At 44.0% G+C, this 27,059-nt stretch overlaps 1 protein-coding gene across 5 annotated transcripts in view; it reads left to right on the top strand.

Annotated features, from left to right (window-relative positions):
* Window positions 1-27,059, top strand: part of LOC112249764 (ecotropic viral integration site 5 protein homolog) — a 101,092-nt gene that overhangs the window by 47,690 nt on the left and 26,343 nt on the right. For 4 of the 5 annotated variants that reach the window (XM_024419536.2, XM_024419535.2, XM_024419538.2 and 1 more), the window contains 15 exons: window positions 2,782-3,003; window positions 4,248-4,322; window positions 4,803-4,928; window positions 5,820-5,963; window positions 6,310-6,399; window positions 6,717-6,814; window positions 7,013-7,073; window positions 7,304-7,357; window positions 8,921-8,953; window positions 9,428-9,574; window positions 13,560-13,691; window positions 18,386-18,526; window positions 18,725-18,883; window positions 21,063-21,209; window positions 21,836-21,931. In XM_024419536.2, coding sequence (XP_024275304.1) covers window positions 2,782-3,003; window positions 4,248-4,322; window positions 4,803-4,928; window positions 5,820-5,963; window positions 6,310-6,399; window positions 6,717-6,814; window positions 7,013-7,073; window positions 7,304-7,357; window positions 8,921-8,953; window positions 9,428-9,574; window positions 13,560-13,691; window positions 18,386-18,526; window positions 18,725-18,883; window positions 21,063-21,209; window positions 21,836-21,931 — 1,725 coding nt within the window. The remainder of the gene's footprint in view (window positions 1-2,781; window positions 3,004-4,247; window positions 4,323-4,802; window positions 4,929-5,819; window positions 5,964-6,309; window positions 6,400-6,716; window positions 6,815-7,012; window positions 7,074-7,303; window positions 7,358-8,920; window positions 8,954-9,427; window positions 9,575-13,559; window positions 13,692-18,385; window positions 18,527-18,724; window positions 18,884-21,062; window positions 21,210-21,835; window positions 21,932-27,059) is intronic. The other variant, XM_024419546.2, reaches the window with a different exon arrangement.

Here is a 27,059-nt window from a genome sequence, read left to right as displayed (position 1 = left end):
ATAATCCCAACCCATACAGTACTAGAAATACAAACAGATTGTCATAACTAGCCACCGTGCATGAAATGCGGTAGTATGAATCTACAGATGGCTAAAGCTAACCAACCAGGTATAATAGTAACTAGCTAGCTAGCATTAGGCTATAACCAGCAATGGAAATGGATTTTTGAGAGAGAAATAATATTACCACAGATAACACACGTAATGTTAGCTAGCTAGCTAAACAGTACGCTTTAACCTGCTGCAATGAAAATACTTTCTGCTAAATTCAGGGCAGCAGTGTTAAGACCAGTAGCAACACTTTTGCAGGTCTCCATTGCTACTATATTTTTCAAAAAGCTTCGGTAGCCAGGATTATCTACACATACAGAGCAGCTCATGTTATAGACTGAAGCGTGGCTTCATTCCGAACTGACCTACGTGGCAGATCAATCTGAACTCATGTCTCTGCATGTCCAGCCCATCCATTATCTCAGCCAATCATGGCTAGCGGGAAGGTTCGTGTCTTTTTCTGTGGCTAAGCCAACTAGGCTCGTAATTTAACAATTATATTCATATTTTCAGATGGCATACAAGTTTGTTATTAAGACACATGAAAGTTAACATGTTCCAGAAAGCATTTCTGCAAATAAAAATAAAAAATAAAAATCAAATGCCTCTCCTGGGAAGCACTTGCGACATGTACCTAGCTTCCTGAAATGGGTCTCATTTAACCTAGTAGCAATGAATTCAATGCATCTTGTTACCTCTGATCCTGTTTTCCAAGAGAGCTCCAGACAATGACACAAATGGTACACTATGCCCTACGTAGTGCACTACTTTTGACCAGACCTCTATGGGCTGTGGTCAAGAAGAGTGCACTCGGTGGGGAGTAGGGTGCCATTTGGGACACACTGCTGAGTGAACATCAACCGGAGTCAGAGGAGCTTGCACCGTAATGTAGTGACAGGTTGAGTAATGGGTAGAGGTAGTTTTCCAGACGTATTAACAGCTGTATGCATTATTCATGAGTTTCCTCTTGCATCTGTGTGTGAGAGTAATCCATTGGAGGGTTGGTGGGTGGGTGTCAGGGTTCCGTTAAGAAAATGTGGTGCCTTTTAATTTACCGGACATTTGAGAAATTTACTGACCCCATATGCAACCTGATTAGGGCATCCACCCACGGTGCTCAGAATGACAGAAATCACATTTAGAATATGGTAATTCATTTCAACACAACATTCAAGTCGAGGATGCAACGATGTGCAGTCTTACGGAATTCTGAAGTGCACTTTGAAGCTGTTAGAATAACTGTCCACATTTCATTTTCCTCAGTCAATCTACTATCCCCCATAGTAGAAAAGTTTACATCTATTGGTCAGCTTGTTGAGAAATTGTCTATTCCAAACAGACTACGGGACAGTTGTGGGAGGATCGATCCCAAATTCACAAGGGGAGATCTAATATGCAACAACTAGCATGGGTTACTAATATGACTAAGATTGTGCCTTTGGCTACTAGACAATGAAAGAGTTTATATAAAATAATTGTCTCCACAGATACGGTCTAGATTTTGGCTAGGCTGCTTTGAAGCAAGATAAGACATGCCTCATGATATGTAGTAAAACGTTCAGGTTTCAAACCATTAAGTATATGTTTTCAAAATGCATACTACCTCCAGCTCATTGCAAAGTGGTGTGTGATGCGCTGATGAAGCCTGCATTCCGTTGCCTATGCATTTGCTGTTTGATATGCTGTAGCAACAGCTCTCGCGGTGTTTGACAGATTTTCCACTCAAAGCATCTGTATGCTGTATGCATTTGATAAATAAAGGTAAACATTTTTTTTTTTAAAGATAATTATGATACATAACGAATATACTGTAGACTACACACGCACCAATTTAATTACACAAATAGACCGATAAGCATGACCAGTCAAATGTATTTATATCAATGAATAGGCTAAAAGCATTATTTCGCAATGGGACTTTTTCTTCTTCTTCCAGACAATTGGCCGACAACCAGGCAATTACCAGCTAATGGAAACCCTGGAGTGTGTGTTTTGTATATGTAATGCAGTGGTGGGATAGGGAGATGGAACGCAGAGGTGGAATGAATGAGCTGAGAACCACAAAGTAGGCTACATCTTTTCCTTCTAGGAACGTACAATAGGCTTACTGTAAGAGTCTATTGTTTCCATTACAAGGCTGGGACTGTCCAGGATGACCTCAGAGAAAGGGAGAGAGATCCCATGACCACACACACACTCAAAGAAGCAACCCATGCCAGTGTTCCCTGTCTGCAGAGGAAAGGTCCTAATCGAGTCACATCAGCAGTAATTTGCAAGAACAACATTTCACTCTGCACAAGGCCTTGCTGACTAGATTATATTTAGTGGTGGAAAATTGTATTAAGATGACTGAGACTGACTGGGTTTACATGCTGTGCGGTGGAGAAAAACACATTGGAGCATAGCACCACACAGAGAGACAAATGATTTAGTTTGTTCTGAGCACCGTCATAAGAAGTCTCATTCTATGTGGATACCAGTACATTACTTTGTATATAAAAACATGAAGAAAAAAAGGTCTACATGTTTTCCTTCAAAAGGCTGTTCTCATGTTACATCAATGATTAGAGAAAGTCCGCAAAAACATTTATATATTTTGAAAGCGATCTATTGACAAGGTCGGATAAACTGCAAACCACACTTTGGTTTAGTTACTGCCACCAATTGGTAATATTAGCATTTTTGGACCAAAGCCAATACTGATTTATATGTTTCATCTCCCCCCAACAGGATCTGGTCAGAAAAGGGATCCCCCACCACTTCCGGGCGATAGTATGGCAGTTGCTATGCAATGCCCAAAACATGCCTATCAAAGACCAGTACTCTGAGCTGCTGAAGATGACGTCACCTTGCGAGAAGCTGATTCGCCGGGACATCGCCCGGACCTACCCTGAGCACGAGTTCTTTAAGGAGGACAGCTTGGGACAGGAAGTACTCTTCAATGTCATGAAGGTGAATGATTTATAGGTTTATAAAATAAAAAAGGGGGGATTTCTAGAATCAAGGAGTAAGCTACGAGGGAATTCTCTAACCTGGAACTCTTCAACTGGGATAAAAAAGAAAAAAGAATTTGGAGAAAGTTACTGGAATTTTGCAACCCTTGTTTTGTTTCAAACCAATACGCGCAACTGATTGCTTTACAGTGTGGTCTGGAATTGGTTTAGCGGTTAGCTCCTGCGCCTTCAGCACTTAGACACTGAGTATACCAAACATTACGAACACCTTTCTAATATTGAGTTGCACCCCCCCACCTACCTTTTTGCCCTCAGACCTGCCTCAATTCATCGGGGGCATGGACTCTACAAGTTGTCGGAAGCGTTCCACAGGGATGCTAGCCCATGTTGACTCCAATGCTTCCCACAGTTGTCAAGTTGGCTGGATTTCCTTTAGGTGGTGCACCATTTTTGATACACACTGGAAACTGTTGAGCGTAAAAAAGCTGCAGCGTTGCAGTTCTTGACACAAACACGCCTCCCCCAATTGTCTCAAGCCTTAAAAATCCTTATTTAACCTATCTCCTCCCCTTCATCTAAACTGATTTAGACATTTAAAACACATGACATCAATTATGGATCACAGTGTTCACCTGGTCATGGAAAGAGCTTGTGTTCTTAATGTTTTGTATTCTCAGTGTATAATCGTAACTGGAATGAATCCTGGACCATCTTTCAACAAATCTTTCCTGTCCATCTCCAATTATCTGTCCTATCAGCCTGATCCCATATCCATTTGTTCTCTTGGCAGGATAGCACCAACAGGCTGGCAATCAGCCGACTGTCCTATCAATAGAAGACGAAGAAGAATGCGTTAGAGTACTGCTTTTATTCTTCTCATGCGCCAGAGCCAGAATTGTTCTAGAAAAGCTGTTTCTCAACCCAATGGAGTAGTAATTCATTAGGTTTTAATGGGAGCCAGTAGCCCGGCTTCGTGCTGAATTGCTTGAACACAGGGCAGAAAGTGTTGAGTCCACAGTTATACCGTGACCCTGAAAAACCTTAGCTGGGACAGTTTCTCATAGACCCAGACTTGCATGCCAAGTGGCACTATATTCCTCTATAAAGTGCACTAATTTTGGTCAAAAGGAATGCTCCATGTAGGGAGTAGTGTGCCATTTGGGATGCACACGCAGAGTGCTTAGCTCTCCTCATGACCATGGCTGAAGACTGATCCGAGGTCACTTCCTGTTGTTGTTGCAGGCCTACTCTCTGGTGGACCGGGAGGTCGGTTACTGTCAGGGAAGTGCTTTCATCGTTGGACTGCTGCTCATGCAGGTAATAATGGAACTAGAACACACACACACATGATGTGTTATGGTCACATGTAACCTTCCACTACACACATTGACAGACTCGTTATATTGACCAGAGTACATTTTCTTGAGAACTGTGTACTAAACGTTGTGTTTTTCATGACCACTGGTAAATTGTGTGGTGGTGATTAACTTGTATTATAATATGTCTGATTTTGTATTGTGTGAAGTTTGTATTTTATGTATATGAGGAAGATTTTTTTAAATTAAAGGTTTAATTAAGTTGTGAGGTTTCCCAGACACAGATTAAGCCTAGTCCTGGACTGAAAAACATTGTCAATGAAGAATCTCCATTGAAGGTATATTTTAGTCCAGGACTTGGCTTAATCTCTCTTTCTGTCTCTCTGTGTTTGTGTGGTTTAGATTGTGTATGAGGAGGTCTAAGGATAAAGGAAACTGTTTGTTGATCTTTGTGTTTGTTTGGTGGTGTCCCCCTCACCAGATGCCTGAGGAGGAGGCGTTCTGTGTGTTCGTGAAGCTAATGCAGGACTACAGACTGAGAGAACTGTTCAAACCCAGTATGGCTGAGCTGGGACTCTGCATGTACCAGTTTGAGTTTATGATCCAGGTAAGACCTGATATGGGTTCGATACATGAAAGAATTGCAAATCTTTTACAGAGCAATATTGACTTACAACAGCACGCTCCAAGACTCCTTACATGCTGAATAGACCGGGTGCGGGCGTGCTTCCACGTGCGCCATGGGGCGCATGTTGATTTTTTCCATCCACACCAGACGCGATCAGGACACGCAGGTTGAAATATCAAAACTAAATCTGAACCAACTATATTCATTTGGGGACAGGTTGAAAAGCATTAAACATTCATGGCAATTTAGCTAGCTAGCATGCTGTTGCTAGCTAATTTGTCCTGGGATATAAACATTGGGTTGTTATTTTACCTGAAATGCACAAGGTCCTCTACTCCGACAATTATTAAACAGATAAAATGGTAAACCAAGTTAGTTTCTAGTAATCTCTCCTCCTTCAGTCTTCTTCTTTGGGCTTTATTATGGCGGTTGGCAACCAACTTTAAGGTGTATCACCACCACCAACTGGACTGGAGTGTGGACCTCAAGTTCATCTTTCAATCACCCACGTGCTTATATGCTCCTAAAAACCAATGAGGAGATGGGAGAGGCGGGACTTGCAGCGTGTCAAGCGTCACAAATAGAACCTAGTTTTATTTTAGCGCCTGACTACGCAGACACTCATTGAGACGCGAGCAGTTCGGATGTACATTTATTTCGCAACGCTCGCACATGTAGTGCGGTCAGCATGTCAGAACGTTAATTTACTATGACAATATGAATACAAATGATATAGTAATCATTTAGCAGACGCTGTTATCCAGAGCGACTTACAATTAGTCAATGTGTCATGATAATGTGACATCTTTATTCAAGATCATGTTTTATTCTATTGATATCTCCGACCCACCGTTTCACCCCCTCCTTTAGGAACTTCTCCCAGACCTCCATATCCACTTCCAGGCCCAAAGTTTCCACACTTCTATGTACGCCTCCTCCTGGTTCCTCACCATCTTCCTCACCTCCTTCCCTCTCCCTGTTGCTACCAGGATTTTTGACATCTTCATGTTAGAGGTGAGTCCAGTTAAAGGTGCAATCCCCGTCGCCCAACTGTATGCCAAAATTGGCGGTAGGGCTGCCATTTTGCTGATAAACTAAACCCAGATTGCCGCTTTTAAAGAACGTCTGATTTACTCATGTTTGACAGTCTACTTCTAGTCAAGTGAGTCCAGAATAGTTTTTATTACAGCCAACACAAGGGTATGTGAGGAAATGCAAGCAATTAGCGCCCACCGGTGGCCTTGGCATAAAGCACAAATTGGAATATCTTATGGACTAAACTTCAATTTCACCTTGGTAACGCAGTGTTCTGTGCGGCACTAGATAATGGAATGTTATAATAATGGAATGCTTGTCTCAGGGTCTGGAGATAGTGTTCCGTGTGGGACTGGCCATCCTACAATTGAACCAGGCAGAACTCATACAGCTGGACATGGAGGGAATGTTACAGGTATGACTGAGCAGCCATAACCATTATAATTACAACCCTGTCGGAGTTAATGCACACAATTATGCATTCAATTCAAACTTGTTTCATCCCAGAGGGGCAATTATTGCCGGCAGGCACAAGATACATAGTCTGGTCCCAGATCTGTTTGTTCTGTTTGTGACAATGGCTGTAGGCATTGGCAAGATGGTACAAACTGATCTGGGACCAGGCTATAGGATACAGATTGAAAGACAATAAACATACACTTGAAGTTTCTTTGTGTGAGCATGTCTGTCTCATACTCACCCAATCGTTACGTCTCGCCTGCTTTGCTGTAGCACTTTCAGAAGGTCATCCCCCACCAGCTGGAAAGTGGACCAGACAAGGTCATCCTCGCTGCTTATAACGTCAAGTACAACGCCAAGAAGATGAAGAAGTAAGTACTACGCTTCTGCTCGCTCCTTGGACTCTAGGCCTGGTTACTGTAAAAGCACATCTGTGGCTGCAGATGTAATCGATGTGTTCCTTGAGCTGTCATGGCAACGGTAGTTACAGTGTGATGGAGATGGGTGCTTGCCTCAAGTACACGTGTTGCAAGTGCGCTGTATTGATGCCGTATGACCCCTGTTTTCAGGTTAGAAAAGGAATACACTACAATCAAAACTAAGGAGATGGAGGAGCAGGTGGAGATTAAGGTGAGTGGTGAAGCAGTAGGCTATGTGTTTAGTTTGAAACATGTTTTAAACTTACCAGGGTATCAGTCAAGGCAGTGGTATTTTTCACTCTTATAGACATCAGTACGGGTCAATTTGATCACTATTAGCAGTTGATCACTATAACCGCGCTCCATACGCTGAGTTCACTGTACTTAAAACCCCAGGTATGTATGATCTTTTTATTTGTGTTCTGTGTCCTTGTGTTGCAGAGGTTGCGCACAGAGAACAGACTGCTGAAACAGAGGCTAGACACACTGGAGAAAGTGAGTGACACGAAGGAGGTGGAGGAGGGTGGTAAACCGGTTGAACCATGGCTCTCCTTGCCATCCTATGTCACGACACCAGTCATAATAATAATAATAATAATAAGCCATATTATACCAGTGAACCTTTTTGTCAGGGCCATTCACACAACAAGACCATAACCCCCTACCATACATTAACCCATCAAGTGCTTGTTCATGCATCATGTGTCTGTCGTTGTTCACTAAAGACTCGTGGGTCTTGTCACTACTAACTGGCCTGTGCTGCTGTTGGGCTGTCTGTCCAATTTACAAGACAACACTAGAATTCTCACTCACTGACACTGTATATCTTATTGGGTGAAAGGATCCTAGTTGGCTTTGGAATGCAAGTCTTTTATTGAGATGCATGTCTCAGTCTTGAGATCCACGCTCAGGACCAGGTAAGATTAAGACCACTTTATTGGTCGATTGCACACAAGGTCCAACCGAAATTTGACTTCCGCTTTTAACTCAACCCCGCCGAATGACACATGCGTACACGTGCAGGTTTTTGGAGAGGTGCGGGGGGGCTGCCACACTGGACACCTGGGGAGCTGTTGTGGAGTGTTAAGTGCCTTGCTCGAGGGCACAATGGCAGGCAATGGCATCTAGGATTTGATACCAGCAACCCTCTGGTTGCCAGCTCACTTCACATCAGACCCTCTGAGACTATAGCTGGCTGTGGAGCTCTAAAAGGCTACATTCAGTGATGGCTGTTGACTCCTGGGATGATGCAGAGCAGCACTGCATGCCAGAGTGCACGGCTGCCATTGTTGTGCATGTTGTTGGGATCTTCCGGTATGTTTGTCTGAACACAAAGATACAGGCACTGCCAGGCCTGGTCAGAGTACCAGGACACCGTGCATGAGGCCTGGGCAGAGGACTGCCTGAGTATCTGTCCCAAACGACCAGGCTCTGTCTAGAGGCATAACCACTCATTCACTCATATCACAGTATCGCTTCAAATCCAGTCGACGGCTGCAACTTCTTATACCCAAAATATTAACTGGAATTGCTCAAAAGCTTCTCAAGCGTAACCATGCGGCACTTAAGAACCTAAAAAGGCATGGCTACATCCTAAAAATAAATGCTGCTTATAGCGAACTTCTTAGTCTCATTTTTCTCTTGGCCCTGTTTAGTCCTCGTCTTCTGCTTTGCCTGTGTGAAACTCATCACCATGTTGTCTGTCACCCTCACCACCTAATTCTCACTGTCACCACTTTACCCCCACAACCTTTTCACTACACCTCAAGACCATGTTCCTTTTCTACCTCCCATACTTGTAAAATAACTTGGACACTATGGGGCAATTGCTAACTTCTCCCGTTGACATCAATGCATGGCTAAGTGAACATTTGACTTATGTGGAAGTTAGGATTCACATTGTAATTGGTTGCCAAAACGACGGAGGAAGGAAAATGAACATTGAGTTTCCCTTTTATAAAAACCAAATCAAGTGTTTGTCTGTTTTTCTCCTGTTATAACTGTGTTCTTTGGTCTTTCGTTCTGTGCTTCTCTCTTGTGGATATTTCTGTTTTGTAGGAAAGTGCTTCCTTGGCAGATAGATTGATCCAGGTATAAACTTCATTTTCTCCTCCACTACCCCCCCCAATCCCTCTTACATTGCACTTTCCCATCTCAAATGTCTGTATCTCGATGTAGCTTTGCATGCTAATGATTTGACCTTTAAATGATAGCACAATAAATGTCCAAATTATTTTTTTTAAATACATTTATGTCAAATTAGGACATGGAAATCAGATCGCTTTGGTGAAATCTAGGATTTAAGAAGTGCATGTAATCACCCATAACAGCATGCCTAAGTTTCTTGAACCATGCCAAAAGAAAATGCTTAGAGCTATCATTCCGAGTCCACCAAAGAGACTCAATCTTAAAATTTTACAGAGAGAAAAAACAGCATGCGTTTTAAAATGAAAAACCCCCAATCCTGCTTTATTTATATCATCTTTGATATGCCCACCCCTTCCGTTCATCCCACCTTCGTGGTGCTCCCTGCTCACACCAACGTCGGTTGGTTATGTCCTAAAGGGACAAGTGACACGTGCCCAGGAGGCAGAGGAGACCTACCTGGTCGTGCGGGAGCTGGCCACGGTCAGGCAGCAGAGCGAAGAGGCCACAGCTCAACTGGAGCTGGCACAGAGCACCATCAGGGAGCTCCAGCAGAGACCACTATTGGTAAGGAGTAACACAGTGCTCATGTTCCCGTATGGCTCAGTTGATTTAGTCTGGCGATGACAATTCCAGGGATCACATTCACATACTACGAATGTATGTACTTACTGTACTGTAAGGCGCTTTGGATTAAAGCTCCTGCTAAGTGGCACATCTTACAGTGCGACCTCTGGGAGGGATGATCATCAGCCCAGGCCTGGTCAACCCACCATCCATCAGGCTCGGATCAGTGGTCTGGTCTCCATATCTGACTCAGGCACAGGATATTGAGATTGTTGAAATGTCTCCTGATCTGGTGGAACTATTTTGGCTTGTTGGTGTTCACTAGTTTAATGGGAGGATTTCGTATAAAGCCCTAGGTCAGATAGTCATGAGATTGAATAAGATGCAGCTTTTGTTTTAACACTGGATGCATGGGCACTGACTTTCTTCTGTCCACTTTCATGTCTTGAGAACTAGCCATGTATACAGTGCCTTTGGAAAGTATTCAGACCCCTTGACTTTTTCCACATTTTGTGAGGTTACATCCTTATTCAGAATTGATGGAATGTTTTTTTTTTCTCCCTCATCAATCTGCACACAATACCCAATAATGACGTAGCAAAAACAGGAGTTTCTCTCATTCTTCTCTGCAGATCCTCTCAAACTCTGTCAGATTGTATGGGGAGCGTTGCTGCACAGCTATTTTCAGGTCTTTCCAGAGATGTTCTATCGGGTTAGAGTCCGGGCTCTGGCTGGGCCACTCAAGGACATTCAGAGACTTGTCCCGAAGCTACTCCTGCGTTGTCTTGGCTGTGTGCTTAGTGTCGTTGTCCTGTTGGATGGAGAACCCTCACCCCAGTCCTGAGTCCTTGAGCGCTCTGGAGCAGGTTTTCATCAAGGATCTCTCTGTACTTTGTGCCGTTCATCTTTCCCTCGATCCTGACTAGTCTCCCAGTCCCTGCCACTGAAAAATATCCCCACAGCATGATGCTGCCCCCACCATGCTTCACCTTAGGGATGGTGCCAGGTGTCCACCAGACGTGATGCTTGGCATTCAGGTCAGAGTTCAATCTTGGTTTCATCAGACCAGAGAATATTGTTTCTCATGGTCTGAGTGTCCTTTAGGGACCTTTTGGTAAACTCTAAGCAGGCTGTTGTGCCATTTACTGAGGAGTTGCTTTCGTCTGGCCACGCTACCATAAAGGCCTGGTTGGTGGAGTGCTGCAGAGATGGTTGTCCTTCTGGAAGGTTCTCCCATCTCCACAGAGGAACTCTGGAGCTCTGTCAGAGTTACTATCAGGTTCTTGGTCACTTCCCTGACCAAGGACCTTCTCCCCCGATTGCTCAGTTTGGCCGGGCGGCCAGCTCTAGGAAGAGTCTTGGGTGGTTCCAAACTTCTTCCATTTAAGAATGATGGAGGCCACTGTGTCCTTGGGGACCTTCAATGCTGCATAAATGTTTTGGTACCCTTCTCCAGATCTGTGCCTCGACATAATCCTGTCTCGGAGCTCTACGGACAATTCCTTTCACCTCATGACTTGTTTTTTCTCTGACACTGTCAACTGTGGGACCTTATATAGACAGGTGTGTACCTTTGCAAATCATGTCCAATCAATTGAATTTGTGATTATTGTGATGTTGCTATTGTAAATGTTTGTAGGCCTATGTAGCCAAATAATCTTTCAATGTTCTACTCCGCTACCCAGCACCTCACCTAAATTGGTGTGCGTTTATTTCGCCTCTAGATCAATTAATTTAATTTACCAAATCAAATTTTATTTGTCACATACACATGGTTAGCAGATGTTAATGCGAGTGTAGCGAAATGCTTGTGCTTCTAGTTCCGACAATGCAGTAATAACCAACAATTAATCTAACTAACAATTCCAAAACTACTGTCTTATACACAGTGTAAGGGGATAAAGAATATGTACATAAAGATATATGAATGAGTGATGGTACAGAGCAGCATAGGCAAGATACAATAGATGGTATCGAGTACAGTATATACATATGAGATGAGTATGTAAACAAAGTGGCATAGTTAAAGTGGCTAGTGATACATGTATTACATAAGGATGCAGTAGATGATATAGAGTACAGTATATACGTATACATATGAGATTAATAATGTAGGGTAAGTAACATTATATTAGGTAGCATTGTTCAAAGTGGCTAGTGATATATTTTACATTTCCCATCAATTCCCATTATTAAAGTGGCTGGAGTTGAGTCAGTGTCAGTGTCAGTGTCTTGGCAGCAGCCACTCAATGTTAGTGGTGGCTGTTTAACAGTCTGATGGCCTTGAGATAGAAGCTGTTTTTCAGTCTCTCGGTCCCAGCTTTGATGCACCTGTACTGACCTCGCCTTCTGGATGATAGCGGGGTGAACAGGCAGTGGCTCGGGTGGTTGTTGTCCTTGATGATCTTTATGGCCTTCCTGTAACATCGGGTGGTGTAGGTGTCCTGGAGGGCAGGTAGTTTGCCCCCGGTGATGCGTTGTGCAGACCTCACTACCCACTGGAGAGCCTTACGGTTGTGGTCGGAGCAGTTGCCGTACCAGGCGGTGATGCAGCCCGCCAGGATGCTCTCGATTGTGCATCTGTAGAAGTTTGTGAGTGCTTTTGGTGACAAGCCAAATTTCTTCAGCCTCCTGAGGTTGAAGAGGCGCTGCTGCGCCTTCTTCACGATGCTGTCTGTGTGAGTGGACCAATTCAGTTTGTCTGTGATGTGTATGCCGAGGAACTTAAACAGGTGGATTCCAAGTTGTAGAAACATCTCAAAGACGCACCTGAGCTCAGTTTCGAATCTCTTAGAAGGGTCTGAATACTTATGTAAATGTATTTGTTTTTTATTTGTAATACATTTGCAAAAATGTCTAAACCTGTTTTCGCTTTGTCATTATGGGGTATTGTATGTAGATTGCTGGGGATAATTTTTGTTTTTTTTAATCCATTTTAGAAAAGGTCTGTAACGTAACAAAATGTGGAATAAGTCCAGGCGTCTGAATACTTTCCGAAGGCACTGTATGTATATCCTGTGTTGACAATGTTTACTTTTTACACTTAATCAAAATATGTACGCTGCTTAGCAACAAATTCACAGTCTGTAAAGGTGACAGTGGAGATGGAGTCTCCCCACCTCTTCACTGCAGACCACAAACTCTGTCTCTTTTCTTACTCAATACAGAATGATCCTGTTTCAATGCATTACTTCAATTGGGGCATGCTGTTTGCGCAGTGCAATCACCTTTTGCAGTCATTATCATACTCCTGGAAAGGATTCATGAATTTATAAGGAGGTGCTGTGGGTGTATGCAATGTGGAGCCAGAGCTGTGTGTGTGGTACCCCAGTGGGACCCTCTCTTGGTGCTAAACAGACCCTTTAATATTGATGAGCTGATTTAGTGAAACGTGTTGTGATGTCTGCACTGCGGTGTTTTACATAATGTGTTCTCTTGCTCTGACAATGAGCTGCTATACCCATTAAACATTTAGAATGATTTGGGAGAGTGAGCCTAATTTGCTGCCCTCTGTGGAAATCAAGGATGAAATTGAGGCGCTATACTGCTTGGTGTATTTGAGGGGTTGTTAGTGGTATGCAATTTAATAAGTTAGTTAGCTACTTCTAAGTTCCAGGACAATAACTATGCATTTCTCATGTTGATTGCTCAAATGATTTTTTTGTGTTTTTTTTACAATACAATGTTCATGTATACAAATATATTAAATGAAAATATATAACATTTATATTGTAATTTAATTTTAAGTAGGTCATTTGAATATCCAGTGTTATCTTGAGATTCTAACGCATTCCTACTCAGACCAACCTAAAGGACACTATTGGCCAGTTTCCCGGAGACCGATAAAGCCTAGTCCTGGACTATAATGCACCATAAATGGAGATTGTCCATTGACTAATTTTAGGTCTGGGGAAACAATTTCAAAAGGTGTATCAAATAATATTTCTTCCTCACTCTCTCCTGGTCCTCCCTCTCCTTTCTGTAGAAGGGCATCCCCTGCTACACAGAGGAGTCTATCCTGCAGCTGGAGAGAGAACTGGTTCAGGCCAGGCTAAAGGAGGCAGAGTCCCAGTGTGCCCTCAAAGAGATGCAAGACAAGATCCTGGACATAGAGAAGGTGTGTTACCTGGCTCGGACTGTCTCATGAATTCACTCACTGTCACAGTGCTGCCTAGTTTAACTCCTCTGTCAGGCATTCCACCTGGAATAGGTAAACATTGTGGGATATTGCGGATAGAAATGTCATGACTAGAGCTGATGTGATTCCGTGATGCATGTTTGTTCTACGTTAGGGATGCAAATTTCATAAAATGATGCTGCCGACTAACTGACCCCCATTAACCAGTTAACAGATGACATTTGTTTTGTAAAATGATGTGACAAACAGAAAATAATATGCATGCCTACAAGGAACTAGGGCTGGGACGATACCAGTATTGCAATACTCGTTAGTATCGTGGCAAAGAAATAAAATGCAAAGCGGATTTAACGTTGAGGAAAACCGCCCTAATGTTGGAAACAAACGTTGTCTTCATCCAGAGTCACATTTATTTAGGGGTCTATTCAATCCACATTGTGGAAATTCATCATTACGGTGTAATCGATTTTAATTTTTGTAATTGAAAATTGTTTTACAATACAAAACATACAGACACACACAAACATCCACACCCCTATCCCCAGCGCCCGCATCACTCTCCGTCGCATGACCTCAAACTGCACCATTTTGTTTCTGCCCGTTGCCCACAGACTTTCAACATTTAGATAATAAAGCATTTGGCCTTTCCATTGTGTTAACGATGGAGGATAGGTAGATTTTTTTTTCCCAGTTAAGTATATGTTTTTCATGATTGACGAGAAAAGTATTGTCCAACCCATCGAGTGTCTGAATGCACCCTCAGTGAGAATTGTGTCTCTTGTATAATACATTCTATACATTAGTTTATACTGGATTAAGTGTACATTTTTCATTATCTGTAAATGTCGTAAGTAATGTTCAGGTGTGAAAGTAAGGCGGTGTGGTTTGGTACGCCGTTCCGTCCAAAAGAAGTAGTGTGGGTACGCCGTTCCGTTCAAACATGAGCCTATCACAATAATGAAAACAAAATGACTCAAACTGTTGGCTATTACACCATTATTTATCGCTCCCATATGAGGCATGAAAAATGAGTGACTTGAAAACATGCGGTAGACGTATAGCCTACGCTCTAAAATGTGATGTGGTCCAACAAGAACATTGACATTTTGCCAAGGCAGAGGTAAGTGTCCGACAGGAGACGCTCAACGACAGCTGTGAAGGCATTCATTCTGTTCTAATGAAAATCGGCAAATGTCATGACACTTCTTGGTGTTTTTTTTTGTCACAGATGTCTCTTTCCATTCACCACTGTTTGGAGGAAATAAGTTGCGAGTGGATGAACGTGCGTGGGTAGCCTAGTAAAGGAGCCCGTTTGAAGTGATTGACAGTTAGATTAAAACATCATGACTGGTTGTGTTTATGCCACAATAAAAGGTAATACATTTTAAAAGTTAAATGACAAATCTTTATGACCCACAGAGATGCTATTGAGTTAATAGGGATTCTAAATATAATTCTATGATTAGGCCCCATGGCCGGCCTGCCCATTAGGCAGGATTAGAAAGTTGCCTGGAGTGGCATTTCGACTAGGGCGCAATTTTATGAGTTAAAGATGCACCTCCAACAACACATAACACCTTACATTATTCTGCCCCAAAACAATACATTCTCTCACCCAGTGGCATGAGGGCTATTTAAGTGAGCGCTGATGCTGCCCCATGATAAGTAGTGCCCACTTGGCCAAAGGCAGGGGCTCAAAATATTTAGCTTGTCCATGCCCAGTGTTCCTTGCTAGGGTGATGTTGGGAGAGACTAACGTTCCCTAAAATGTATTTAATATAGACTAAATTATGTAGCCTACGTGTGTTGTTTTTTTGTAGCTCATAGACTGGAGACCAAATGGATTACAATGTCACAAGACACTTTTTCAATCATTAACTTATTAATGAGGAGAGCGTGCAGGAGAATGTAAACTAAAAAGGCAAGTGGGCAGCATAATGAAACAGAGGTGGACAGCAAATGGTTCCCAATTCATTTCAACAACATTCCTTCATATTAATTCGACTTCACTAACAACAAGGGCTTTGTTGGAGCCTATTTCTTCCTATTCAATAAAATAAGAGTTAGGCCTACCTGTTTGACAGAAACAATCATGCTGTCCATAGATTGGTCATTAATCCAAATCCTCCAATGCTGGCACCATGCACTCCTTAAATACACTACATGACCAAAAGTATGTGGACACCTGCTCGTCAAACATCTCATTCCAAAATCATGGGCATTAATATGAAGTTGGTTCCCCTTTGCTTCTATAACAGCCTCCACTCTTCGGGGAAGGCTTTCCACTAGATGTTGGAACATTGCTGCGGCCGGGGGCTTTCTTCCATTTAGCCACAACATAATTAGTGAGGTCTGTCACTGATGTTGGGTGATTAGGCCTGGCTCGCTGTCCGCGTTCCGATTCATATCAAAAGTGTTCGGTGGGGTTGAGGTTAGGGCTCTGTGCAGGCCAGTCAAGTTCTTCCACACCGATCTCGACAAACTGTTTCTCTATGGACCTTGCTTTGTGCACGGGGGCATTGTCATGCTGAAACAGGAAAGGGCCTTCCCCAAATTATTGCCACAAAGTTGGAAGCACAGATTGCCCTTCAATGGAACTAAGGATCCTAGCCCGAACCATTAAAAACAGCCAGCGACCATTGTTTCTCCTACACCAAACTTTGCAGTTGGCACTCTGCATTGGGGCAGGTAGTGTTCTCCTGGCATCCACAAAACCCAGATTCGTCTATCGGATTCCCAGATGGTGAACTGTAATTCATCACTCCAGAGAACGCGTTTCACTGCTCCAGACTCCAGTGGCGGCGAGCTTTACACAGCTCCAGCCAACGCTTGGCATTGCACATGGTGATCTTAGGCTTGTGTGTGTCATAGGCCTGTCCAACCCAGCTCCTCTTTAAATATTACATTTCTCCTTTTTTGAAATGTAACTCTTGCAGGAAAACCACTTAAGTGTTCAAGAACCATATGTTTTTTTCCCATCATAGAGCCTGTGCACAGTCCATGTAATAAGTTGGATTCATTTGGCTTTGACTTGTATAAAATCAAAGTTAACCTTGTCTGTTCAGTCTATTTTCAAATAGAATCAAATAAAACATTTTAACAGGTGCTATGCCTTTTTAGGGCTTTTAAGCTTCAACTATTCTTCTTATGTACCAACAGTCTGTAGATTGTTATTGCACATACATTGGAGAAAAATTGCAACTTAAGTATTGTGGTCAGTTTGCATTACCTAGTAATTTAAAATATAGTGGCTGGTGAGGGTCCACATGGGGAGAGTGGGTCCACCTAGAGACTGGAGTGAGTTGCCCACACACACACACACACACACACACCTCAGAGAAATATGTTTGATGCCCTCCCAGTCACCTCCTCCCAATCCCTTGGATAGAGCCACCAATAACCACCATTGTGTTTTAGCTATAATGACAACAAGGAATAATGACTCGACATCCTCTCTTAATCTGTCCCGAACTCTTACAGGTTTACGAGTCACAAAAATAAATCAAATTACATTGTAGTATAGTTAAATCATAGCTAAAAATGTATCCTATTTCCTCGTCTTCCAGTAAGGGCAATATTCAAATTTTTCTACTCGTTCTGTGTTCTTGTTGGTCCAATTAATCTTCTAAAGTTTGCAACTTTTCCAAAATGCTAATTTCGTTACATTCGTTCATGCGCAACGCCTCTCGTTTGTGCGTGTCTGACACGATAGCCTCTACTTTCTTTTTGAGCGAATCCACTTTTGTAATGAGATTGTTGCAGTTAATTTGTTTTTGTGTGCATTGAGAGCTACGTTTCACTGGATCGCCTTTAGCTGTTTATTACTGTCGTTTGCGTCTCCAAGTTGATTGTTGTCTTTTCCTCTGGGGGAAGCCATGGCTTGTTGGTTCGCTGTTGTACAAAACCGACCACTCACACTCCCAGTTGCTTGGGAATAAATTGATTTATCGGCTTTAGAGGCTTAATATTCACTCCCTATGCATCCTATCGGTACATGCATGAGCCTCTCCTGCCAGCGTGATTGACATTTAAAGTGGAGACTGCATTCACAGTGAACGCTGCTTATGTCGACATAATTAGAAATTACTTTGATATTTTATTTTATCGCGGAATCTAACGTTTCTGCTTAATGTTTTTATTTTTGCCATGGGAAAAAATATTGCGAAACTGGTATCGCCACAGCCCTACAAGGAACATAATCAAGGAACATTATTTTGGGGGGACTTTCATTCAAACATGCAACAATAGCCACGAAGCAATATTATGGACTTTCATTCAAACATGCAACAATAGCCACGAAGCAATATTATGGACTTTCATTCAAACATGCAACAATAGCCACTAGGCAATTTTATGTAACATGCAACTACTGTAATGAAGAAGCCAATGTGAAGGGATTTTCAAACATTTGCCAAAATACAGAAAACACTGTTCTAAAATACTATTCTAAAAAGCGCACTTGGTGCAAGTGATTTCATGTGATTTCATGTGACAGAGATGAAAGTCTGAATCGAATCTACATAGAAAAATATCTGTAAATTGCACAATGTTGTGCCCTGCTGAACACATCCCTGGTATTTTACTGTCCCTATCCAGCATACTCCACACCCTGAATTTGGGTCTTCTCAGTCATTGTTTTGGTTGTGACTGTTTGTTTCTGTCTCTCTCCTCAGAGGAACACGTCTCTGCCAGATGACACCAACGTAGTGCGGTTGCAGGAGGAGCTGATAGCAGTGAAGCTGAGAGAGGCTGAGGCTGTGACTGGGCAGAAGGAGCTCAGACAACAGGTCAGAGACCTGGACGAGCACTGGCAGGTAAGGAACAGCTAAATATAGTATAATATAGTATAATTTTATACGAGGGAAGCTTAGGCTGTGACTGGACTGAAGGAGCTCAGTTGGTAAGGAGGAACATCTATTCCCACACCATATAAGGTGAGGACTTAGCTATTTTAGTTGCGTGGAGTCCGAGCATCTTTGGTTGATTGCGTGCGTCTCCACCTGCTCTTACAGCGTCACCTGGCGCGTACGGCGGGCCGCTGGAAGGACAGCCCTAAGAAGAATGCTATGTCTGAGCTGCAGGACGAGCTAATGAGTGTCAGACTGCGGGAGGCTGAGGCCCAGGCGGAGCTCAGAGAGTCACGACAGAGGATGATGGAGCTGGAGACACAGGTCAGAGGGCACACACACAGCTAAGCCTTTGTAGAAATATTAGTAGTCTACCTGTATCTTGACATGCATGTGTGTGCCCTGTTTACAATGTATATCCGTCTATCCCGCCTACACTAACACATTTGCACACATATACACACACACACACTTACACAGTGCATTTGGAAAGTATTCCAACCCCTTGACTTTTTACATTATCTTAGATTATAGCCTTATTCTAAAATTGATTAAATATGTTTTTCTACACACACTACCCCATAATGACAGAGGTTTTTTAGAAATGTTTGCAAATGTACCAAAATGTTTTTTTTGGTACATTTTACATAAGTATTCAAACCCTTTACTCAGTACTTTGTTGAAGCACCTTTGGAAAGTGATTACAGCCTCAAGTCTTCTTGGGTGTGACGAAAACAAGCTTGGCACATCTGTATTTGGAGAGTTTCTTCCATTCATCTCTGCAGATCCTCCCAAGCTCTGTCAGATTGGATGGGGAGCATCGCTGCACAGCTATTTTCAGGTCTCTCCAGGGATGTTCGATTGGGTTCAAGTCCGGGCTCTGGCTGAGACACTTAAGGACTTTGAGACCTGTCCCGAAGCCACTCCTGCGTTGTCTTGGCTGTGTGCTTAGGGTTGTTGTGTTGGAAGGTGAACCTTCGCCCTGAGTGCTCTGGAGCAGGTTTTCATCAAGGATCTCTCTGTACTTTGTTCCATTCATCTTTCCCTACCGCTAAAAAATATCCCCACAGCATGATGCTGCCACCACCGTGCTTCACCGTAGGGATGGTGCCAGGTTTCCTCCAGACATGAAGCTTTGCATTCAGGCCAAAGAGCTCAATCTTGGTTTCCTCAGACCAGATAATCTTGTTTTTAATGGTCTGCGTCCTTTAGGTGCCTTTTGGCAAACTCTGTCATGTGCTTTTTACTGAGGAGTGGCTTCCGTCTGGCCACTCTACCATAAAGGCCTGATTGGTGGAGTTCTGCAGATATGGTTATCCTTCTGGAAGGTTCTCCCATCTCCACAGAGGACCTCTGTCAGAGTGACAATCGGGTTCTTGGTCACCTCCCTGACTAAGGCCCTTGCTCAGTTTGTCCAGGTGGCCAACTCTAGGAAGAGTCTTGGTGGTCCCAAACGTCTTCCATTTAAGAATGATGGAGGCCACTGTGTTCTTGGGGACCTTCAATGCTGCAGAAATGTTTTGGTACCCTTCCCCGATCTGTGCCTCAACACAATTCTGTCTCGGAGCTCTACGGACAATTCCTTCGACCTCATGGCTTGGTTTTTGCTCTGACATCCACTGTCAACTGTGAGAACTTCTATAGACCGGTATTTGCCTTTCCAAATCATGTCCAAACAATTGAATTTACCGCAGGTGGACTCCAATCAAGTTGTGGAAACATCAAGGATGATCAATGATTACAGGATGCACCTGAGCTCAATTTCGAGTCTCATAGCAAAGTGTCTGAATACTTAAGTAATTAAGGTATTTCTCTGTAGTTTCTTTTCTACATTTGCAATTATGGGGTGTTGTGTGTAGCTTGATGAGGAACATGTTTTATTTAATCAATTTTAGAATGAGACTGTAACCTAACACAATGTGGAAAAAGTCTAGGGGTCCAAATACTTTCCGAATGCGCTGTACATACACTCACCCACCACTAATGCTACTGCCATACTGTTATTATTGTTTTTACTTTTATTTATCCTGCTACCAGTCCATTTTTGTAAATGTGGAGTTGGTACTGACCCTGTATATAACTTCCTTTCTTATTTGTTTTATTAGTCATACTTGTTTATATTGAACACTGCACTATTGGGCAGTGCTTGCAAGTTAAGCATTTCACTGTACATGTTCATGTGACAAATAAAACTTGAATTTTAGGGTATTCAAATGTCCCCTTTTATTGCATTATCAAATCGCTAGGTGGCAGCAGAAGTACATATTTTTAACTGTCAACGTATCCGTAGCTCCAGATGTACTGGTGTAAGGCGGTAATGTATTCCATGTTGAAGTGGGCAGACATTTTAAGTTACTACTTTCTATTGTAGGCAAATAATGATTCAAGATATAGAAATTGTTTCAAATGGGTGGCTTCTTGTGATATAGCAGCGGGGTTGTGTAGTGCATAAACTTCCCCTTCCCAAAATGTACCTTCCATATCCCTCCCTCTCCGCCTGCAGAACCAGATCCATGGCAACCAACTGCGTCGGGCGGAGCAGGAGGGCCGGGGCTTTCAGGAGCGTGTGACTGTGCTGACCGCCCAGAACAAGAGCCTGTACGTTCAGCTGCAGGAGATCAAACGCAAACAGGCAGAGATTGAGTGCAAGGTAAGAAAGTTTGCTGTTGGGATGACGAGAACTGGCTGGTGAGGTGGCTTTTCCACTGATACCCTATTCACACTACTGAGCCGAACAGAGCTGAGCCAACTGAACTGTGCTGTTCTGGTTATGCTGCATAATGCATCCACCGTAGAATCTGAAACCATGCCAGAAAGGACAATGGGAATATTTCTCCATCACTGGTTTGATAAGTTGTCAAAAATCATTATTTTATCTGATCTGTTGCCTCCTGTTAAGATCAGGTCTTCAGGTTCTGAACAGGGAAGCAGTTTGTTTTGCTTTTGACTTCTTAACATCTCTGTACTGGTGAAGGTGTTAAGTGTGTGTGTGTGTGTGTGTTAAACTGCCCTCTGCAGCTCAGCAACACCCCTTTTCTCTCTGGGATTTCCTCAGGAACCCTACTAAACTGTAATAAAAATGTTTCCCAGGAGCTTACAGTGTGGTAATGGCTGTTAACATGTCTTTGATAACACTCTAGAAATATTACTTCAGCAGAGGTAATAGGCTAACTGACATAAATGCAATAGGCTATCTTTTCTACAATGTTGGTGACACTCACTCTTTTTCACGTTCGGTGACACTCTGGCCTGACAGCGTTTATTTCTTTGTTTCAGAACAAGGAGGAGGTGATGGCGGTGAGGCTGAGAGAGGCTGACAACATTGCTGCTATGGCTGAGCTGCAGCAACAAATCTCTGAACTGGAGATACAGGTACAGTACTTTACCCTGGCCCCCCTCCGAGTCACATTAGACTGGCTAGTCATTTCAGCCTAGTCATGGACTAAAGAGCACTTTGAATCTCTATTGAAAGTACTTCATAGCAAGTTTATTATAGTAAACAAAAACTAATCATGGGGGGAAAAAACCATATAGAACTCTGAAATAAAATGATTAACAAACCTGTTTGAAAAACTAAAACGAACTAAAATAAAATACAAACCATCATGAATTATGTTCATTCAACTTCTGTGGTTTTCAAGCTTCTCAATCTGGCGGGTAAATGCGGCCAGGGGATGGCGATGTTTCAAAAAGTCCTTGTTTGTGCATCACGGCTATCACTAGCCGAAGGGGGGAGGGTGCTGCTAAGTAGCTAATTTGATTCTTCTTACATGGACTACTGACGTTAAAAAGCATTGGGTTGGTGTAAACAGGTGCGAGAATTCCATTCCACTATATTTTTTGCACCATTCTCGACACTATTCCTTTTAAAGGGGGGTCGAACTTCCTGATTTGGCCTCGGTTTCATTTCTCCTCATTAGGAAATGCGACTGAGAACGAGATTTGGAGGCATGCTTTCATGTTGGTGTGTGTTTATGTTTGAACGTGGGAAGCGTTTTGTACTTTCACTCTGCCAAAACAGTACACAGTTAGTCACTCACCCTTCTCGATAACTTGAAACAGTCTAACCAGGTCTTGTGTCTGGAAGTAGACTAGCCAGCAAGCTAGCCAACTTCTTTCGTATATTAGCTTCAGTCGGCGGTGGTAAAGTTGGTTTGACTTTGGATAGCCTATCTGTGGGGCTAGTTAGGGACCGTCAATAAATTAAACAATGTAAATGGGACTCTTTTTAAAAAAAACTTTTTTATTTAACTAGGCAAGAACAAATTCTTATTTACAGTAACTGCCTACCAAGTGGCAAACAGCCTCCTGCGGGGACAGGGGCTGGGATAAAAAATAAATATGTAGGACAAGACACACATCACTACAAAAAGAGATCTAAGACAACACATGGTAGCAACACATGGCAGCACCACAACATGGTTAGCAGCACAAACAACGTTGTTAGGCACAGACAACAGCACGAGGGGCAAAACGGTCGAGGCCACAATACATCATGTAAAGCAGCCGCAAGTGTCCGTGAGTCCATGAACGTAGAGATGGAGATAAAACTGTCCAGTTGTTGTTTTTTGAAGCTCATTCCAGTCACTAGCTGCAGCGTACTGAAAAGAGGAGCGACTTAGGGATGTGTGTGCTTTGGGGACCTTTAACTGAATGTGACTGGCAGAACGGGTGTTTTATGTGGAGTATGAGAGCTGCAGTATATATCTCAGATAGGGGGGAGTGAGGCCTAAGAGGGTTTTATAAATAAGCGCCAACGAGTGGGTCTTAAGCCGGGAATACAGAGATGGTCAGTTCACAGAAGAGTCTAGAGTGCAGGGATGTGTCCTATAAGGAGCATTGGTGGCAAATCTGATGGTTGAATGGTAAAGAACATCTAGCCGTTCAAGAGCACCCTTACCTGCAGATATATCAATTACGTCTCTGTAAGCTAGCATGGGTAGGATGAACTTCTGAATCAGTGTTGGTTTAGAAGCTGGGGTGAAAGAGGAGCTATTACGATAGAGGAAACCAAGTCTAGATTTAACCTTAGCCTGCAGCTTGGATATGTGCTGATGCATCAAGAAATCCAGTCAATTGATTGACAAGTTTTTCCTAACACTTTTGATTAACAGGACAGGATAGAAATTGGCCTAATACAGTTAGGACCAGCTTGTGCTCCCCCTTTAAATAACGGACGCACCGTGGCTGTCTTCCCAGAGGTCGAGAAGGGCTCTGCGATGATGGGGTCTTTAACCTTAAAGGAGAAAGGATCTGACCCAGTTGTGTTTTTTTAGGGTCAAGTTTATTAAGGAGCTCCTTTAGCACCTCAGACTCAGTGACTGCCTGCAGGGAGAAGCTGTGTAGCGGAGCAGGAGGAAAAGAGGGAGGAGCATCAGGGCTAATTGCATTAGAAGGGCTGGGATAGGATGTGTTGGATGGGCAAGGAGGCGTGGCTGAGTCCAATTAGGAATCCTGACGTAATGAAGTGGTGATTTAAAGAGCTCAGTCATACGCTCCTTGTCAGTAACAACCACATCATCAACACTAAGGGACATGGGCAGCTGTTAGGTGGACGGTTTATTCTGCAGGTCTTTCACCATTTTCCAGAACTTCTTGGGGTTAGACCCACAGAGAGAACTGCTCCTAAAAGTAACTCACTTTGGCCTTCCAGATAGTCTGAGTGCACTTATTTCTAATTTGCCTGAATGACAGCCTGAGTATTTGTGTGCCGAGCCTTTTGCCAAATGGGGTTCTTGAGGTGGAGTAACTCTGCCAGATCACGGTCGAACCAGCGGCTACATTTTTTGTATTTTTTATGGGGGCGCGCTTGTTAACAATACCACTGAAAATATCAAAAAGGAAGGTCCAAGCATCTTCGACAGAGAGAATCAAGCTGAATAAGCATGTCCCAGTTTAGGTCACCTATTAGGACAAATTCAGACTTAGTGTAAGGGGCCAGGAGAGAGCTTAGGGCAAGTAGGTTACAGGCTGGTTGTGATCGTGGACGATAACACCAAGCAACAGTCAACAGAGATATTTGAACGCTTAATGCTTAAAACCAGCTAATCAAATTGTTGGAGCACTGAAGGTGATCCTTGGTAAAGATGGCCACTCCACCACCTTTGGAAGAGCCGTCTTGTCGAAAAAGGTTATAACCAGAAAGGTTAACATAAGTGTTCAGAACACACTTTCTCTGGGTTCATCTGGGTTGGACCTGTGAAACCACACTTTTAATTGATAATTGTAGGTAATAAGCTTCTAGTGTTAATGTGCAGAAAACCCAGGCTTTAACGAGTGCAGAAATCAGTGAAGCGGAAATCATCAGAGCACAAGTCATAATTGGGGCAAGCAACAGTAGACGTGACAGGGTGTACATGCACATTGCTGGATATTGTCAGCAGTAATACAATCAGGGCACGGCGGAGGACAGGGAGAGCTTTGTAGTGTTGCTTTATGGCATTTGAATGTGTATCATATGGCACAGCAGTTTCATCAGGTAACATGGGGGGAACGGCACACACAGAGACGCAAGCGCAAAGAGAGAGAGAGAGAGAGAGAGACAAAGAGAGAGGGAGACACAGACACACAAACAGGGACAGAGACAGACAGACAGAGAGAGAGACAGACAGACCGAGAGAGACAGACAGACCGAGAGAGACAGACAGACCGAGAGAGACAGACAGACCGAGAGAGACAGACAGACCGAGAGAGACAGACAGACCGAGAGAGACAGACAGACCGAGAGAGACAGACAGACCGAGAGAGACAGACAGACCGAGAGAGACAGACAGACCGAGAGAGACAGACAGACCGAGAGAGACAGACAGACCGAGAGAGACAGACAGACCGAGAGAGACAGACAGACCGAGAGAGACAGACAGACCGAGAGAGACAGACAGACCGAGAGAGACAGACAGACCGAGAGAGACAGACAGACCGAGAGAGACAGACAGACCGAGAGAGACAGACAGACCGAGAGAGACAGACAGACCGAGAGAGACAGACAGACCGAGAGAGACAGACAGACCGAGAGAGACAGACAGACCGAGAGAGACAGACAGACCGAGAGAGACAGACAGACCGAGAGAGACAGACAGACCGAGAGAGACAGACAGACCGAGAGAGACAGACAGACCGAGAGAGACAGACAGACCGAGAGAGACAGACAGACCGAGAGAGACAGACAGACCGAGAGAGACAGACAGACCGAGAGAGACAGACAGACCGAGAGAGACAGACAGACGAGAGAGACAGACAGACCGAGAGAGACAGACAGACCGAGAGAGACAGACAGACCGAGAGAGACAGACAGACCGAGAGAGAGACAGACAGACCGAGAGAGAGAGACAGACAGACCGAGAGAGAGAGAGACAGACAGACCGAGAGAGACAGACAGACCGAGAGAGAGAGACAGACAGACCGAGAGAGAGAGAGACAGACAGACCGAGAGAGAGAGAGACAGACAGACCGAGAGAGAGAGAGACAGACAGACCGAGAGAGACAGACAGACCAGAGAGAGAGAGAGACAGACAGACGAGAGAGAGAGAGACAGACAGACCGAGAGAGAGAGAGACAGACAGACCGAGAGAGAGCAGACAGACAGACCGAGAGAGAGAGACAGACAGACCGAGAGAGACAGACAGACAGACAGACCGAGAGAGACAGACAGACAGACCGAGAGAGACAGACCGACCGAGAGAGACAGACAGACCGACAGAGACAGACGAGAGAGAGACAGACAGACAGACCGAGAGAGACAGACAGAGACGAGAGAGAGACAGACAGACCGAGAGAGACAGACAGACCGAGAGAGACAGACAGACCGAGAGAGACAGACAGACCGACCGAGAGAGACAGACAGACAGACCGAGAGAGACAGACAGACCGAGAGAGACAGACAGACAGACAGACCGACCGAGAGACAGACAGACAGACAGACAGACCGAGAGAGACAGACAGACAGACCGACCGAGAGAGACAGACAGACAGACCGACCGAGAGAGACAGACAGACAGACAGACCGAGAGAGACAGACAGACAGACAGACCGAGAGAGACAGACAGACAGACCGACCGAGAGAGACAGACAGACAGACCGAGAGAGACAGACAGACAGACCGAGAGAGACAGACAGACAGACAGACAGACAGACAGACAGACCGACAGACCGACCGAGAGAGACAGACAGACCGACCGAGAGAGACAGACAGAGACCGAGAGAGACAGACAGACCGACCGAGAGAGACAGACAGACCGACCGAGAGAGACAGACAGAGACCGAGAGAGACAGACAGACGACCGAGAGAGACAGACAGACCGACCGAGAGAGACAGACAGACCGACCGAGAGAGACAGACAGACCGACCGAGAGAGACAGACAGACCGACCGAGAGAGACAGACAGACCGACCGAGAGAGACAGACAGACTGACCGAGACAGACAGACAGACAGACCGAGAGAGAGACAGACAGACCGACCGAGAGAGACAGACAGACCGAGAGAGACAGACAGACCGAGAG

This window comes from Oncorhynchus tshawytscha, linkage group LG01, assembly GCF_018296145.1.
Source record: "Oncorhynchus tshawytscha isolate Ot180627B linkage group LG01, Otsh_v2.0, whole genome shotgun sequence".
Taxonomy (NCBI): domain Eukaryota; kingdom Metazoa; phylum Chordata; class Actinopteri; order Salmoniformes; family Salmonidae; genus Oncorhynchus; species Oncorhynchus tshawytscha.
This window is presented reverse-complemented; position numbering and strand designations above follow the sequence as displayed.